The sequence below is a fragment of the Strix aluco genome, chromosome 8 (genome assembly GCF_031877795.1).
Source record: "Strix aluco isolate bStrAlu1 chromosome 8, bStrAlu1.hap1, whole genome shotgun sequence".
Lineage (NCBI taxonomy): Eukaryota > Metazoa > Chordata > Aves > Strigiformes > Strigidae > Strix > Strix aluco.
Genome location: NC_133938.1, coordinates 31192030 through 31210343, shown reverse-complemented (window position 1 = coordinate 31210343; position 18314 = coordinate 31192030). Strand labels below are relative to the sequence as shown.

General features: G+C 38.5%; 1 protein-coding gene across 12 annotated transcripts in view; it reads left to right on the top strand.

The window, feature by feature from the left end:
• The window catches only part of RALGPS2 (Ral GEF with PH domain and SH3 binding motif 2), a 131524-nt gene that overhangs the window by 15476 nt on the left and 97734 nt on the right, over positions 1–18314 (top strand). For 8 of the 12 annotated variants that reach the window (XM_074832990.1, XM_074832985.1, XM_074832995.1 and 5 more), the window contains 2 exons: positions 11447–11578; positions 15157–15285. In XM_074832990.1, coding sequence (XP_074689091.1) covers positions 11522–11578; positions 15157–15285 — 186 coding nt within the window. In that variant the 5' untranslated portion in view covers positions 11447–11521. Of the gene's footprint in view, positions 1–3055; positions 3073–11446; positions 11579–15156; positions 15286–18314 lie in introns of those variants that run through there. The other 4 variants (XM_074832996.1, XM_074832992.1, XM_074832994.1 and 1 more) reach the window with 2 other exon arrangements.

Genomic DNA, 18314 nt, shown 5'->3' with positions numbered 1-18314 from the left:
AGATAAATTCCCGTCTGCCTTGAGTATCTAAAGAGACAAGATTTCCTTGCAGTCTACTGTAAGTTTCTGTTTTGATAACAAGAAAAGAGTCTGATACCACTTTAAAAATACACTATCCTCCTTCATGAAAATGTTCACTCTAAATTATTTCAGTTGAAGCAAACATATGCTTGGTCTCCAATTTCAGGCACTTTGTGTAAGTCATTGACATCTGGTTGGACCAGCTGACAAATCCTTCCTGGATTTATGTGGTCATTCTTGAACATTTAAAACAAATTTCCAACATACATTTGGTTTGTTGAAGTCCTGGATTTGTATGAATTAACTTGAATTTGCTCATTTTCTGTATCATGTTTTATTAGGTAGATGCTTTGGTGGTCAGCAGTTACTGACTGGTCTTGAGTGAAGAAAAGTTTAGTATTAAACTGTCAGTGTTTGGGTCTTCGCCTGCTCTCATTAGTTGCCTGATTTACTGAGGTTCTTCTAAAGGGAGTTAGAAATATGGGAAAGATGTGGATGCTTGGATGGATAAATAACTGGTTTGTGTATTGTTTCCTCGTAGGAGTTGGATACTCTGAGCTTGGCACACTTTCGTAAATGAATGTGGGGGATAGTGACACAGGCAGCAAATCCAGCTCTTGCCCAAATATGTATTGTAGTTCCACATAAGTTGTCATACCAAATATAGGCAATTTGTATGCTGTTAGATTTTTTCATGTTAGCACCACTTCTATAGCAACGGTGCAAACTTCCGTATCGATGCATGATGTTTAAAAAAGAGTAATTTTAGAGAACATTGTTGAAATGTCATCACAGGTGTTACTGATAAAGACTGTGCTCATCAATCTGAAAGCTGAATTTTAAACCAGCCTAAAAGATATTGTGTGCCTTGTTCAAGAAAGATCCTTGTTGTCTGTTAATGGCTTTCAATAACTCAACAGTATTATCTTCTTCCTGAATGAGAAAGTCAGGCATTCAATGTGGGAGGAGTTTTGCCTTCTTTTTCCCTAAATGTCAATCTCTTTTGTCTCCCTGTACAGAGGGAGTGTGCAGTTGAGGCAGGTGTATGTACTGAGTCTAATTCTGTGGATTTGGAGGCTGTTACTCGGCAACAGTTGGTGCTTTGTCATCTCTTGCTTGTTAAAAATCCTAGGATGGTTTCATCATCTTGTTTTTGATTTGGCTCTTCTCAATTTTGACTCTAGCACTTAATGCCTACAGAGGATTATTTGATGAGGTGCATGGATATTTGAGTTTTCTTTACATCCACATGTGATGTGTAGGTTTACACAGAATATTCAGCAGAGTCTCAGTTTTCATCACTGGTTTTTCTTACATGTGCTTTTGGCATGCGAGTTGTGGTGATCGTTGGTGACCAAGTTCCTGTAGCCTCTTGATGGTAACAAAGCTCATGATGTCAGTTATCTCTGTTTCAGAACTTGCAAGTGTGCAGTTGCATGTAAAATGTTATTTAAATATCTTTCTCAAATCTTTTTCCTGTGAAGTACTTTTCCTATTCTGAGAGAAGGTATGCCACCCACATGGGTCCTTTTGTAGATTGTTATAATGATTTTTTCACATTTGTTTTCTGCTAGAATTTTTAGTGTTGCCTTATTTAAAATAAAAAAAATTTAAAAATTTAAAACTAAGAATATAAAAGGCAGCTTCTAGAGACTTTTCACAGTGAGAGTGTTGTGATATTTTTGCTCATGCACAGTCTATACTGATTCTTCCCTATTCATGTGTTGTTTGCATTATCCAGAAACGAAGCAAAACTGTGGATCTGAGTACCTCTGATCAGTGCTCTACTGCATGCTCTTAAGTATGACTTCTCTGTTCAAGTGTTGTCTGTGATGTATTCTTCCTGTTAGTTCCACTGATACAGTGCCTGCACATCTAACCCATAAGAAAAATATTTTGTAAACTGAGCATCGGTTAATCAACATGACATTAATCATTTACTATTCCTCTTGTTTGCAAACAAAACTGGTGGCTACATGGCCATGGGGGGGGACTTGGAGAGGGAGACTGAGGAGGGCAAAACATTATTACACTTGATGTACTTTTTGTGCTAAAATAATTTGGTTCCTGAATCCTTACCCTTTTGACATATGGAAGGAAAAACAAACCATGCATCATAACTTCAGATGTTCAGTCTGTTCTGACAGCAATTTTACAATAATAGTCTGATCCAAAGGAATAAAACATTCTGTGCAATGCCCTTTCTAAAGAACCACAAAACAGAATAGAGGCTTGTAGGTGATCTCTGAAGAAAACGGCTCTGGGAAGCTGATAATTTGCAAGCAGTTTGTGAGCAGAAACTTTTTTTCAGTTCTTGTGCAGATACCTACTTAGTGAACCTACATTTTGTCTTTTTAATGCTCAAACTCTGCTGGAGAGACCTTTTGTTAGAAGAAAGCAAACCTTTTACAACCCCAGGCTAAACTTAAATAGCATGTACACATGTTCACATTTTTGGCTTACTCCATTTGTTGCCTGCGATGATTCAGGCCTGCATTGTGTGAGGGCCAGGATCTGCTACTGCTTGCAGCTGTGTACCAATGCTAGTGCTAAAATTTGGTGCCTTGTGCTGCAGTATCTACCAGTTAACTCTTGGCTATGAGTCAGTCCACTGAGTACAGCTGGCTTTTGAGTGGTGGAGGTCAGAACGGTAAGGATCTCCTTCCTATTTGTGTGCAACTAATTTAAAAAACCTTCCATTTTGAGCTGAACTTCTTTGTTGTTGTTGTGAGTTGATTAAAAACTGAGCTAATAGTTTGATTTTTGTAATGGGATTTGATAAACAAGTAGCTTGTGCCCTGGAGGACATTATGGATTTTGAGGTTTTTTCTTTATTTCATCTGAGGAAATGGAAGCTATGAGTTGTACTGGTTCTTGAGATTAGAGGGGAGTACCAGCTACTGGAGCACCACGAAGAAGGGTTCTTGATAGCTGGAAACTAAGATATGAATGAGACAGAGCCTTACTGTGTAATAACTCTCTCTTTCTTTTCTCTCTCCCCACTCCCTGCTCCCAGAGTCAGAGAATGAGGTGCATAAAAGCAGCAATAAGGTGATTTTGTTGTCCAGAATGTAAGCGCACACATAATAGTGAAAGTGCTGTGTGGGCAGTAGCTTCTTAATAATTTCGCTTAATAGTTTGTCCAGGTAAAGCCTTTTCTAGAGTAAGAGAAGGACCATATTTAAATGAAACTTTTTTTTTAATTTAAAAGTTCATTGTCAAACCTAATAAACCATTTTTTTGTTTTATTTGCTGCTATTCTGTGGATTCTAATTTCATTGGGCTCAGAGCTTAAACAGTTGATACCGCTGTGACTGTTGTGCAGCAGATGCTTAGGGAGAGAGTGGATGTGTGACATACCTTTGAGTGGTTGAGTTGTATGAGTATAGAAGTGCTTTGAGTTTGCAGCAGGACTAATCAAACCAGTGAAAACAGGAGCCTGTGTTACGGGGTTAGCTCTACTGCTGATGCAGGCGCCATATGGCATGATTTCTTTCAGGAAGGAGGCTAGTATCAACTTAAGCAGCTATGGTTTTTTGCTTTTAGTACTATTTTCTGGAAACTGTTCAAGCAGCCGATTGTTGTATTCTGATTTTGAGCAAAAATTTACATTTTATTCATATTTCTGGTTTGTCCTCCTGGTATTTAAACATTGCAAGTGTATCCTCATGCAGGTTTCAGTTAGCATAAGCAAGCTGAGGTCTGGCTTCTGCTTCTGCAATGGAGTCTTCAGAGAACCTGGAAGTCCTTCTCTGCATATATTTAATTCAAAAACCTTTTGGAAGCCAGGTGACCAGAACGGCATAGAGTACAGCATCGATACCTCTTGTGAAATGTTTTGGAGGTAGTATTTGTCCATAACTAATGCAACGTCTTGATCTCATATGGCTACTTCATGCTTACAGCATTGGTGGCAGTTATTTCCAACTGTGCTGAATTCAGAGCAGAAATTTTACAGGGATCAACCCAAATGGTCCTTTAATGATCGACTTTCATTTTTCATTCTTCTGTCCATCAGGTAGCTTTTCAACTTATCTTACTCTCCTGTCTTTCCAAATGTTTTATCATTTTAATATTTGTACTGGTGTTGCATATTTAATAACTGTTAGTAATCTCTCCCTACTCTAATATTATGCTCCCCTGCCTATGTTTTTGTCATGTCTGTACCCTGTGCATGTTGTCTTTTATCTCAGTCTTCACGAGTGGCAGCTTATCAAATGCTTTGCCAGGATTCATGCATCTGACCGGAGATTTCGTAGTATGTGAAATTTTAGGTCTGGGATTTGGTTATCTTCAGTAATAATTTCCTGCAGGAGAATGGGATTATATTAAGTTGCTTGAGCTTTTATTTAATCTCTATTGTGGAAGTTTCTATTTTTATCAGTTTTGCTATCTTATATTACCTCTTAATATTATCATGCTTACTGAAAGCATGTGTTTAGGTGGCTTTCATTTTTCTTTTTTAATGCTGTGTACATACTATCTTTGTTATCACGGAATAGGTTGGGTTGGAAGGGATCTTAAAGCTCATCTAGTTCCACCCCCCCTGCTGTGGGCAGGGACACCTTCCACTAGCCCAGGTTGCTCAAAGCCCCGTCCAACCTGGCCTTGAACCCTTCCAGGCAGGGGGCAGCCACAGCTTCTCTAGGCAACTTCCAGTGTCTCACCACCCTCACAGTAAAAAACTTGTTCCTTATATCTAACTCTGCCCTTTTTCAGTTTAAATCTGTTACCCCTCATCCTGTCCCTACACTCCCTGATAAAGTTTCCCTCCCCATCTTTCCTGTACCCTCTTTAGGTACTGGGAGGCTGCTGTAAGGCCTCCCCAGAGCCTTCTCTTCTCCAGGCTGAACAACCCCAACTCTCTCAGCCTGTATTATTATTTATTCTTACAATGCAGTAATGTAGTTGGGTTTTTTTGTTTTGGTGAGTCAGTGTAAAACTGAAGAATATAGTTTGGAAGTTTTGACAAAATTGACAATTGAAGAATATAGTTTTGACTTGACAAAGTCTTCTTTCACAGTTGGATGAACATTGTTTGTTTTGTTGCCTATTCCTTGCTGACTTTCTGCTTAATTGTGGGGCTTTTGTGTGTGTTATTTTTTGTCTTGGTGTGGGGTGTGTATTTGGGGTTTTTTTTTGTGTTTCTTAGGTTTTTTTGTTTTAGTTTTTTAGCAGTTACCTCTGCTTTTGCCTTTTAGACAACAAGCTTTCTTGCTATCTTTTAGACATGTTTCTAGCTTTACCTATCTGTACATAGCTCCTGTGGACTTGGAGAAGTTCTAACAGGAGGTAATTAATAAAGAACAGTGGCTTCTGGGGCAAGAGAAGGAGGCCACGCATTTCTCAAAGTCAGGAGCATCGGACTACCTCCTCTCAGACTACTTTGGATTTCCCGCCCCCCCCCTCCAGTACCTGTCATGACTCTTATCACTGTGCGGTCTTGTGCTGCTTCCTGAATCTTTCCTGTTGCAGAGTGGACAACATACAGCCCAGCAGACGAGTGATTTTTCTTTAGTACTGGGTAGTATGTGCCTTTGCTAACGCAGTCCTTATGTACACACAGGTCTTGTAGGCATACTGAGGTGCATGTGCACCAAACTGCAGGGAAGAGCCATGAGTGTGATCAGCCCTTCCCCTGATGGCAGGTGGCATGAATACATGTGGATGTGGTGCCTGTGTGCCAGGGCACTTTGTCCTCCTTACTTAACCTTCCTTGGCGCGTGCATGCCACTGGGGCACCTTGAACCCCTTCCAAACAGTTGCCTTGAGTGTGTGGCAGCTTGTATGCAGCTAGGGTTGTACAGCACCACTGTACAGAGCAGCCAGAGTCTCCATCTGCCAGCTTGATACAGACCAGCCAGAGGTGCGCTTGGCGTGTGAGGCATCCGTGCTGGGCGTTGGGTCAGCAGAATTTCCTGTACCCCTACTTGCTCAAGGTGCAACATGTTAGCTAAGTGAGTCTCAGCATCTGTATAGTGATCTTGTGGGAAGCACAGTACATGTTCTATTCATCTAAAAGTTCCCAAATCAGACTAAAAGGTATTTCATAACTGTATGCCTTACAAAGATTAAGGAAAAAGTACCTGGAGAATGCATTAAAGTGGCCGCATCTTAACGTTGCCATATTTTTAGTATTGTCTGATTTATTTTGGCCATATTGTGACCCTTTAGCAAAGAGATTTTACCTCAAACTACTGAGGAGGGAAATCACACAGGAACCCAGCACCCAAACCCACAAGCATTTCTGGGTGTTCTTCATGTAAGGTAGGGATTACTGTGTTCAAAATGAGTAATTGTAATACAGGTTCTTTCTTGTAGCCCTGTATGCTAAGGAACTATAGATTAATTTGCCTATTTTGTATTTAACAAGCTCTGATCAAAAGGGCGGTGAGGCATCCAAGATACACAAAGTGCTTCCAGACGGAAGGATCAGACTTGGTGCCTATTAGGCAAATGTGACAGTTGCTTGAAGTACTTTAATTACTGTTTCACTGAAGCTTCTACCTTGTGTTCAGTGGTTAAAAGCAATGTTAATTTAGAAAGTGCCAAGCAGTGCTGGAAAAAATACACTTCTAACTAAGAATCAAAGGGCTCAGATCCAGAATTAGAATTCAGTCAGTGGCTTCAGGATTTCACTGAAGTGTCTTGAGGTCCTGGTATGGAATAGTTGAATCTAGCTAGGCTGTACTACACGTGGGGGAGTGAAGATTCAGTGGAGCCCAGTACACTTGTGTTCATCATCTAAAAAGAAATAGCTTTTTCTACACTGTTAGTCAAAATACCAGTGAGAGTTTCCACAAGATCAGGAACTCAGGTTGATTGTGTCTGGAACTGAATTTTTTGTTTCCTACTGTTCTTTGGTCCCCAGAGCCTTTGCTAGTGACTTGGCATTCGTAGTTGATCATAATCCACCCAAGGCACTTCTGTTTTCTTCATGGGGATCTGTGATCAAAACAAATGACACTTTGTTCTGACATTATGAATAAGAACAAATAGGATGTTGGTCATCGTGACTCTTGAGCTATTCATAAAATCGCACTGTAGCTATGTTTCCTCAAAGCTTTTGTACTGTTCTGGACAGGAAGTTTTTAATGTAATTTTAGGGTCTTTTAAAAAGTGGTTTGTACAGTGTATTTTTGGGATAGTGTTTGACCTAAGCTGAGACAAAAATATCTCTGGATTCTGTTGTGGAAGGGAGTCAGGCTTAGGTGCCCTCTTAGGCACCTGTCAGTCCAGTACTCTCTGACCAGGTTTATTTAGATATTCCACACATGGAGGATGTAATGTTTAATATTAAATTTACTGTTTGAAGGTAGTTGATGTTACAGAGGATTTCTGATTTAGCAGAGTGATATAAAATACACTGAAATTGCAATACAAATGCAAGTTAAACTTAGCAAAATATAGCAATTGCCAAATGCAGTTCAAACACAATGCTAATGTGATCCCTATTACTGGTCTCTAGAATATGCTCACTGTCACGATGTTGGGTGTCCCCAGTCGCCTGGAAGGAATATGTGGGTTGAAGCCGGCTTAAGCTTGTTGTTCTCTTTGAAATTCCTTTGTTAGTTATTTAGTTTTTGTACTCTGTTGGGCTGAGCCATGTATTCACTCCCCCATGCTGGTCTAGCTACCTCAGGGAGACATTCACTTTTTTAATGAACTCAGGGAGAAACATTTACACCACTAGTTGATTCACTCAACTGTAATATAGTCAGTTGATCTGCTCAACGGATATAGCTGTTTATCTAAAACAAAGGCCACCCTTTGGTCCCCTTTGTGCTGAGATAAAGTCAGCTTCTTTGCAACAGCTGTGGTCAGTCACACCCTGCATTATTCCCTGAGCTTCAGGGGCACGTTGCCCTTGCTCATCTTCACTGAGCTGCCTTCCATTTTGGGGGTTTATAGGTCAGTCACTGTAATGGAACCATCATCAAATACAGCCTTGGATGAATTTGCAGAAAAACTCGGACTCACTGAAGAAAGCGGACCCTGCTTAGTCTAGACATTTTCATTCTTTGGGTATGATGAATCTTTTAATCGGTATTTTTAGTTTGCTTTTTACTGTACAGTATGCATGGCATGAAGAGGTAGGAAGATACACCACATAGCGCATCCAGGCTTCAGGTTGGCATAAATGCATGCTTTAGTATTTTATGGTCGTATAAAACACTTTCAATTCCACATTTAATGCATTTCTGAGCACAGACATCTATTAAATTGAAGAGGAGAAACAGACCTGAAGTTCAAATTACTCAGTGTAATTCAGTTTTTGTAATTGGATATACAGGATATGCAGTGAAAACTGTGACTCACTATTGCAGTGTGGACCCAGTCATTTCATGTATCCAGCTATGTTGCTCTGCACAGCTCTGCTGTTGATCACTCTCTGGTATTGCTATTTACTTATTTTGGTGTTGAGCAGAAGGGTAGTATAGCAAGCAAATGATTTAATTATTCCAGTGTTGGGATTTTTTTCAATATTTGTCTTAAATGATACACTGGCTAAAATTGTTGCTGTGACTTTTTATTGTTATGGGAGTGGTGATGTTCTCATGTCTAATGCAGCTTTCAAAAGGACTTTTTAAATATTGCAAATTCTGGAACTTTAAAGTTGATAAATGCTAGTTTATAGCAGTTCAATACTAATTCTGCCTCTTACTGTATCTCCATGAGGTGGGAAAAAGTAGAAATGTATTCAAACATACTATTGTAAAGTGGCAATGTGTACAAAATTAACATTGTGTAGACAGCTTTGTTGTGATACAGCCTGACTGGCAGGTGGTATATTTTGTAATCTAGATTTCTTTTGTATGCAGGGTTTTTCTAAGTAATTTTCTATTTATTTAAAAAAAAATTAAAAATCCACCTTTTACATTACATGCCTTGTAGGAGTCTCTTCTCCACATGGTGGCCGGTTTCAACTATACTTGACTAAGGGACAGAGTTCTCACAATTCTTTTCACAGTCAGTAACGAGGTAGGAAAGGAAAACCTGGATCAGTGTGCACCACCGTGGTACCCTCCAGGTACAGTCCTCTAAAGTGACAGTCTGTCGAGCAGTTGCCAGGCTCACCAATCCCATTTAGCCTGCTGTTAGGTGAATGGGCATGTGCTGTGTTCAGACAGCACGGGGCTAAGTGACTCTGTCTGGCATGCAGAATGAGTGGGCAGATGCAAACAAAATTCCTGATAGCTTAGGAAACAGGTAGCAAACTGGAGCTGTTAAGGGACCAAGGGTAAGGCCTGAGACAGTGAATTACGAAATATGGGGTGGGGGGGAAGTTGCTGGGTGCCTATGGGTTATGTGAGACTAATCATTAGGAAACTGGGCTTTAACCCCCCTGCTTATAGAGGAATTAATTTGCTCTTGTTTATCTGAGGCTGCTCTGCCAACTCCATAGGCTTCTATGATACACATAATTTCTTTTGAATAGCACCATCCAAATCCCTCCACAAAAAAACCTCCAAACTTCCATTTTCACTTTTCCTTGGTCAGAAACAGTTCTTCCCCAATTCTTCCTCTTAGTATGGGGAAGGGGAACAACTGAAGTATATGTGAGACAAGGGTCAAATATGTAACCTTTAGTTTGAGATTGCCTTTGCATGACACAATCATGGACTATATAGTATAATGAAATTGTGCATAGTGTCAATTCTCCTTATAATTACAGTGCTTAAAAAAATTTTTTTAAAGGATACTTTTTTAGCAGAGATTAAATTGGGACCAGTGTACCATTTTGAACATGTGGAGGGCCTGCAACTGGTTTTGGAGATGTGATACCTCTGTCCTCTACTGTCACTGCATAAATGAAAATTATGACACGTCAGAGTTTTATTTCCTCGCTTTTCAGTTCAGTAATGAAAAGGCTATAGGAAATATTCCACATGAGACAATCTGAAGAATAATTGAGATAGGAAAGGACAGGACAGCAGTGACACTTGCAAGCCAAAGATGAGGTATTTTTTTCCCTTTGTATGGTCTGTTAGTATAATACCAGCTAAAATCTAAGTGCAGTTAAGTGTATTTTTAGTGGAGGAAACACAATCTTAATTATAGCATATGGGCTGGGAGTGTATTACAGTGAAATGTAGCATCTTCTGTCCTGTAAATGAGACAGTCCCATCATTATTTTTTTTAAATAAGAAAGAGTAGACTGAATGGCTGTTCTGAACTACAGAAGTACGGCTCAACATAGTTCAGATGGGGACTGTTAATACCTGAAAATACCTGGAAGCTATGATGTTTGACTGAAATATGCAATGTGGCTCTCTGAGTTGTCCTCCTTTCTGTATTGTGTTCCTACAATGCCACTTTAAAGTTAATGCCTTTTTTGAGGATATTTTATTAGTTAAATATTGCAGTTTCTTGCCTTCAGGCTTGTTTATCTGACATACCTGCTTTAGGTCACTTGGAGATAGAGCTTTTTGGATTATTTTGTTTATGTCATTAGAGGTCTTAAGTATGAGAAGCTGTAATACGATTTTGTTATCTGGTATTACTCAGTTACCTGTCATTTACCTTTTCCACTTATTTGCAGATTGTGAAATAGTTCTGAGTTAAACTACAAACATAGAGTGAATTTCATAAATAATAGCAGCTTTGGAAACAGTTGCACTTGTTATACGCATAGACCTATGAAAACTGATTTATGATCGTTTTCACACTAGAGGGCACTAACATCTCATGAAATTTAAGCCCAAACCAATTTTTACACTCTCTGTAACACTTTGGTATTGGGTAGTCATACTGTTTTCGTAGTGGATGCCAAAGGTTTCAATTTCCTTGCAGCCTTTTCTCTGTAGAAATGAAAAGTAATAGTATTCTTGCAAGGATGCGTTAAACATTAGAGTGTGGAGTTTTCCTTTGTGTGGTGGGGTGGGTTTTTTGGTGTGGGTTTTTTTTTTTTAACTAAACAATACTTCGGGTAATTTGTGGAGAAAAGTGTAAATTTCACTTGTACTCCTAAATTGCTTTTAATGTGGTAATTTTCACTCAAAGCTGGTGAATAGGCATATAAGATAGGAAATTATTGAATAAATTCTTATAAAACTTATCTATGAGTTAACAGCTAGAATATATTTAAAGTTGGTAATCCAAGGAAAAGAATCATGCATGAACTGACATTGCAGGCCTAACTTTAAGTTAGGATTAATGCATACGTTTACATATTGATACCTGGTATGTAGAAAATAGTATGGAAAAGAATATGGAAGTCTAAACTGCCAGTAAGTAATGGATCACAAAGGAACCGTGTCGGTTTTAAGGAGGTAATTTTAGAATGTGCTTGAACCAAAAGTTTGAACTTCAAAGTGATATAGCCATTTTGGAAGTACTTTATTTTTGTTATGGATTTTAGGTACTGAATCTTGTTTAAAAAGCGTGAGTAAAATGGTTTCTGATTACTTGTTGCTTTTTGTAGGAATGGTTATTCAGTTGCCTTGGAGATGATCCTGCTGCTGTAAATGTAGGGCCGAAGATTAATGGTGTGGGCAGCATGGACCTAATGAACGGACAGTCAAGCAGTGTTAATATTGCGGCTACTGCTTCAGAGGTAAGGATTACAAAACTCAGTTATGGGATACTTAAGACCATAAGTACTTGATTTTTTTTAAAATGCACCAAAATGTAAGTTTTTCTTTTAACGCATCTGCACCAGATTCTTGTTTTGTGTGTTGTTTTCATATGCCCCAGTTTAGATGGGAGTAATTCAAAGTTGACCTTTGTGTACCAAAATAAAGCATGAGCTAGGATTTACAGCCTTGCCATAGCCAAAGCTGCCTTTTTTATGTTCTCTTCCATCACATCCAAACAAGGAAGCTTTTCTTTTCAAGTTTCAACAATAATAGATGCTCTTAGTGCAATAAGCTGGGCTGGCAAGGCCTGTGGGAAATGTTCTCTTCTTTGACAGGTACTTGTGTGTGTATGTGTGTGTGTTGAGGGGTGATCTGACACAGTAGCTCTTGAATAAGGTTGTTCCCTTTGTCTCCTGAACTATATTCAGGCACTGGTGTGGGTCCTCTTCTGCCCTCTGGAAGTGAACAGCTCCTGAGTTAAGAGCGTGTGTATCAGCCAAGCAAAGGAGATTGGCCTCCTATGCTCATGCCTCTTATTTTGAAGTTAATATAGTTTTCCATTTGTCATCTAAGGAAAAGAAGGAGCAGAGTGAAGTTAGTACCAGAACTTTTTGAGTTGTCTTTGCTAGGATCATGTGAGGAGCTGTTGAGAGTTGTGACTGGTGCCTAAATTTAGTGAGAGGGTTTGCGAGAACTGGTTGGTTTCAGAGGATTTTGTTTTTTTTTTTCCAAAACTCTTGCAAGTCACTTCCTCTTTAAGTTCTTGTTGGTTGTTTTTCTTAATGCCTTGTAGTACTGGGATGAAGGGAACTGAAAATCTGCCTTCAGCGTATATTGAGTGATCTTTCCAGATGCGCTTTTTGTCTGCCATCTTTAGGATGACTGAGTACATGCTTTGGCTCGTACAGATGTACGATACTAACCTAAGCTTTCTGCTCAAGAAAAACAGTTACTTTATTGCTGATGCATATTATTTTTATTGCTTTTGTCACAATGTGAAACATGTTTTTACCATAGTGGATTTCAGTTTGTCTTTTTTTCTTTAATTCTTCATTTGCCTTTGTTGAAAAGACAAGGTATTCAAGAACACTACGAAGTCAGTAGTGATGAGAGCCACTAACAGTTGCTTCCTTGAATGGATCTTTGGACCTTACCAAAGATGTTTATTTATATATTTACACATGTATTTTGACAGCAGAGCTACTGCATGTATGCAGTGCACTTGCATGTGCCTATGGAAATGGAAAGTACTGCAAACAAGGTGAAAGGAAAATTGGTGTGTTGTATTATCAAAAGGAATCAAATGATCTCCAGGACAATTTCACAAGTATTGTTGATTTAAACAAGAAAGTTGGCGTCAATCTCCAAGACCATTGTTTGTTTTATACAGATTCTTGTACTTCCCTTATGATTGCATTATGAATTATTGACCATTTGTTGGCATGCAACTGAAGAATTTCTTTGAAGGAACGCTGTCTTTTTACTCAACAAGATAGTCTTGCATATTTACATGATGTCTGATAAAATTGAGTAGAATATATTTTGGCAAAGTTATGTGAATCTGCTTTCAGCAAGTGGTATTTTTTTTTCCTATCTTGACTAATCGGGAAGAGAGGGGACTTGTAACTGAAATGTTTCTGTAAGTACATTGGTTACTGAAAAAGCCTGTCTGGTTTGGAGTTCTTGGTGGTGTTTTCAAAGTCAGGTTTTTCAGAGAGATGATACTGTTGGAAGAACCTAACTAAAACTGGACATGATTAACTGAGTGTGTATTTTCTTTGTGTCCTCATTAACAAAGTGCTTAAAAATGGACAAGAGTTTTTCAGCTGACTGAATTCTTAAAAGAGTTCAAATGTTCTTGTTTCTGTGAGTGGGAAGCTGAAATCAAAACATACTGTGTAGCCTAAAACAGGGCCTTGTTAGGTTTTCAGGAGAATACATTAGCACAGTAGAACTGTTTACCAGCATCAGTGACCATGTGCTACCCTCCCTCCTGCCTTGGCATCAGCAGACATGATGCAGGTGTTACTGAAAGTACAGTGTAACTGCTGAATTTTGGCTTCCACCAGAAGTGATCTGGTGCAGTAGTCATTCGTGTGCATGTTGTGTATATGATATGTATCCATAGTCATGAAAACTTTCAATATTAGCAGTAAAATTACACAGACTGTCAGAAAGTGCCTTCATTATGTGGGCCAAAGTCAAACCTTTTCAGCTTTCTAGGAGGTATCCCCCTGTGATGGTGGTGCTTAAGGATACATGAGTCTCCAGCATAAGACTAGACAGGTCTTGGTTTATGCTCAGTGTGTTTTGCCACAGCTGAGCTGGAGCTCCCAGCAATGGTGAGAATAAGCTCTGTGCACCAATACTACTTTTCTTTCTCTCGAATCTCTCCAAACAAAGTACTAGCAAACCTGTTGTGGGAGCTCTACTAGTGCTTCCATCAAGGCTGTGCTGTTCCTGAAGCATGCAAGTGCCATGCTGTGCTTCAGGCAAGCCTGCTGTTTGCTGAAGAAGCAGTATTAAACTTGATAGAGGTACTGACTGTAGTAACTGTGGTCCTTCATGATGGTTTTGTCCGCGTGTCTCATCTTCTTTCTTACTTTTTAGTCGAGAGCTTGCTTTATGCCAGGTTTCTGAAAGTGAGAAGAAACTAAGAAGCAAGAAACATGCATAGCCTTTCAGGTCTTCAGAGGATAGTGTGGGATAGCACACTCTATGCCTGTTTCTGAAATGAGTGTGCCTGGGGTCCAGATGTGAAGCATACATCTGGATGTGATGTCTCAATCTCCATGCGAAAAACCCCTTCTTTCTTGTAATGACTCAACAGAATTGAGGTTTGCATCTATATACTGGAGGAAGTGATTACTTATAACACAGGTGTATTGTTTCCATGTATGAAAATGAAACATATGAAATCAATATGAAGTGTTAACTTCGTACAAAGTGTTAATTTCTTGAACCATGCTTGTATTTTGTGAGGAAGCTAAATTGTTATGTTGTAAATGAATATTATTCTATGAATTTTTTAGGATCTGGTATTTTTTGCAAATGCGAATTACTAGCATTTAAAAAAACCTAAAATTGTTCATACTAAGTATTTCAGCAGGAACACATATGTAGCACACAGTGTAATTTCTGTAAGTTTTAATGCTTCTAAGAGAAACAGGAAGAGATTGATACTGTTCTTTGATGTTAACTATTCCTTTGGGCAGACCTTGTCTTTTTCCTCACTGTTTTTTTCAGTTTGAAATTCAGTGTGACTATTTTTCTTATTGTTGTTATTAACTTTCCTATCAACAACATTGGAATTGTGTTGCAATGTAACTTTGTCTTTTGAGGAACACCTTTGAAATCTGTTTAAGTCAGTTTGAGAGTCTCTGATTTTAGCGGTCTTTGTCAGGACAAAGACTGTCCTGTGACTGACTTTTAATTGCTAATTTGCCCAGTAGAAAACTTTTGTGAACAGTGATGTGTGAACAGTGATGTTTGAACAGAAATTTTGCTTTTGGGAGTGTAAAAACAAAAAAAGAAGAGGGAACCAAAATCTCGTTAGTGTTTTTGTTTGTTTCTGCAGAAGAGTAGCAGTTCTGAATCCTTGAGTGACAAAGGTTCAGCTGAACTGAAGAAGAGCTTTGATGCAGTGGTGTTTGATGTTCTGAAGGTTACACCAGAAGAATATGCGGTAAGCAATTCAAGTAATTTTTGTTACTTTGTGTGTTGGCAGCTTTTCTTCTGCTTCTCCATTTCCGTATGTTTTTTTGCCTCACTTCTGTCATCCATTGGTTTCAGAAAGGGATCCTGCACTATAGTTCTTCATTGTCACTGTTTAATGTTAAGTGATCTTTGTGGGCTATACCGTCCAGGCATTTTTCACACTCTTACATGTAACGTAGACCAGAGGTTCTTAAATCTATATGATGCAGCTTAATTCAGACATGCATATTTTAGTTGCAAGAATATTCTTAATCTGTACTTGTTTTATCTGGAGGTGTTTTAATTTTTAACTTTTAATTCTTATATCTAGGGAGTGTTTTCTTCTTTTGGGTGCAGTGATACAGAATAATGAGTTGGATATCCTGCAGAACCGAGAACAAATGAGTAAAAATGTTTAACCAAAACATTGAGTGATTTTTTTTTTTTAATTTTTTTTATTTTACCCTACTTGTAGAGATTAACATGACAGATGGTCTTTCTAAGCGATTCAAGTATGTTACTAGAGAGATTGCTAACAAGTTATTGCTCTTATTGCATTTATAATTCAAGTGATGAGATTCGTGATGAGTTGTCCTGGGGAGATTATCGATATGTGGGAGTATGTATCACAAAATATTCCCATTAAGTTTGTTGTATTTTTTAATCGTTAATAACCATTTCAGTTAATTATTAATGGCAAAATTGATTTTAATGAACACACAGAAAATTTAAAGCATCTGGATTATGAAGTGGTGCTTACATATTAAATTCTTCTTGGTTTGCTAATGGGATTTATTCCTGACTGAGATTCAAGTCATGTGGTTTGGGCCTCTTCTTTGCTCCGTTGTCAGGAACAGCTGGGCAATGAATCACTCTTCATGGGAAGATGTTTTTGGGACTGGCTATACTTTCAGTTTTATCTTAAGATTTCCCTACATAAAGGAAACCTAAGGACTTAAGGAATTTGGGGCTAGGGGCATGAATTCAAGTGGAATTATGCATTCCAGACAGAATAGGTGCAGGTTCCTTTGAATGGCTGTTATTTAGCCAGTGGTGGATGCTGTTGAGCAGCAGAGTACATCACTTAGTCTCTGTGGAGTTGCTGTCACTTGCTTAGACAGCAAAATACAGAAAGGTGCTTTGTCTTGTATCACATTTCATAATCTTTTTGCTCTATTCTTTAATCCTTCATCTCTCATGTGCAAAAACCTTTTACTTTTGTGGGTGTTCTAAATCTTACCTACTTAGTAAATCTTGGTCAGATAAAAATCTTCATTAAAGTCCAGTGTTTTTAATGTTTTCGTATTACACCTCAAACTGGGTAGAGTTCCACTCACCAACAGGAATCTTTTAATTAAGCATTTCACATTGCAGTTATGAACCTGTGGTTGTATTTTGGTTTTTACTACCTGGTATAATTTTGCTGTTTTCTCAGTTCCTCAAAAGAAAACATCTTTACTTAATACTTCAAAAAGGAGAAGACTATTAGTTCTTCATGTCAGGTTTCACTTACTGTAAGTGGATCTGAAATGTCTTAGAATTCTGAACGCTTGAGCAAAACTTCTGGTAGTCAGTGGTCAGCCCTTTGGCAAGGTTATAATTAATTTCATTTCTTCTTCAATGTTTCTGTACACCGCTGCACTTCTTCCTTAATGTTTGTTTCCCCAGGCAAGTTTTCCCAGTAGGGCTTGCTTGCTTTGAGTGCTGTCTTTCTCTGATTGTTCTTGCTGAAGGTTGTAGAAGGAAGTAAATGTTCCAAAAACCTAGGTATCTTGGAGGAAAAGTACCTTTCACCCTTACTCTTGTTTTTATTTTATTGGCCATTTCTTTATTCTTCCTGGTTTTAGTCCTACTGTAACAGAGAAGTATAAAATCTTCATCTGGATTTCAGTGTTAATGTGAAGACTACCAGAGTGATGCAGTATGGCCAAGCTCTTGAGGATACCAGCACCGATGAGAATGCAAAACTGTGTTAGTAAGGTTTTCGCTACAATAGAGGGTATATGCCTCTTAGGTTGAACATGGATATGCTACCAATAGTTTTTTCAAAGTATGAGAAAACTTCTAGTTTAGTGGTAGCTCTTGTAAAATGGATGCAGTGCAGACTGCTGACATCTGTGGCTTATTGGAGGCTAATTTCTTTTACCAACTGTAAAATAAATACTGTTTCTAAAAAGAATTTTTTTTTTCAAGTGGTAAACTGGGGAAATAATTTGTGGGCTCTAAGTACCTTATTCATGGAGAGAAAAGATAATACGATAAAGCCAGTAAAACATCAATAAAAGCAGGTTGCTGCGCAAGAGCTAGTTAGACAGGTGTCTAATAGTTAGGGAACATTGGAATGAAAAAGAATTCCAGTGCATAGGTAGCATAAAGATGAAAGTTAACTGATAGTCAACATCAGCATTGTGAAGTCTCATCCTGTACCTTGTATGATACGTTGCATTTTGATCAAAACAGGCAACTATGTACAGATGGAACAATTAGAGTTATGCTAGAGAAAGAAGAGCAAAAATCTGAAAGATAATTAAGTCTGAGAGATACTGGAAATGCAATTCATACTAGTTGTTTCAGTACCAGTATGAGAGACACAGATGGCTCTTCAGTTCCCACTGTGTCAGACACATTGTTATTTCAGAACTCGATCTGTTTAGTCAGTTAGTGGGTAAGAGACAAGTTGGACTACAAAAACTATTGCTTGTAATCCTGTATTTTCAAGAAGCTGCTTACCAAGCCAAAGAGAAGCCCCAGTGTAAATATTTTTGGTGATTTTATTTCCATATTCTTCCCTTTGGCAGTCATCTAACACTACCCTGAATGCACAGTTGGTGTGCCGTTTCATGTAATGGTCCTTTGTTCAGTCTCGTACTAACTTTCTAGCAAAAGCCCGCCAGCCCTTCAGGGGGTCTGGTTTAAACAGTAACGGAAATTATTATTGCAATATATGTGTGATACTCAGTTATACTGTTGTTACCAACCGGGTGTTTTAAGTTCTTGGTGAGGTTGAAGGCCACTTTA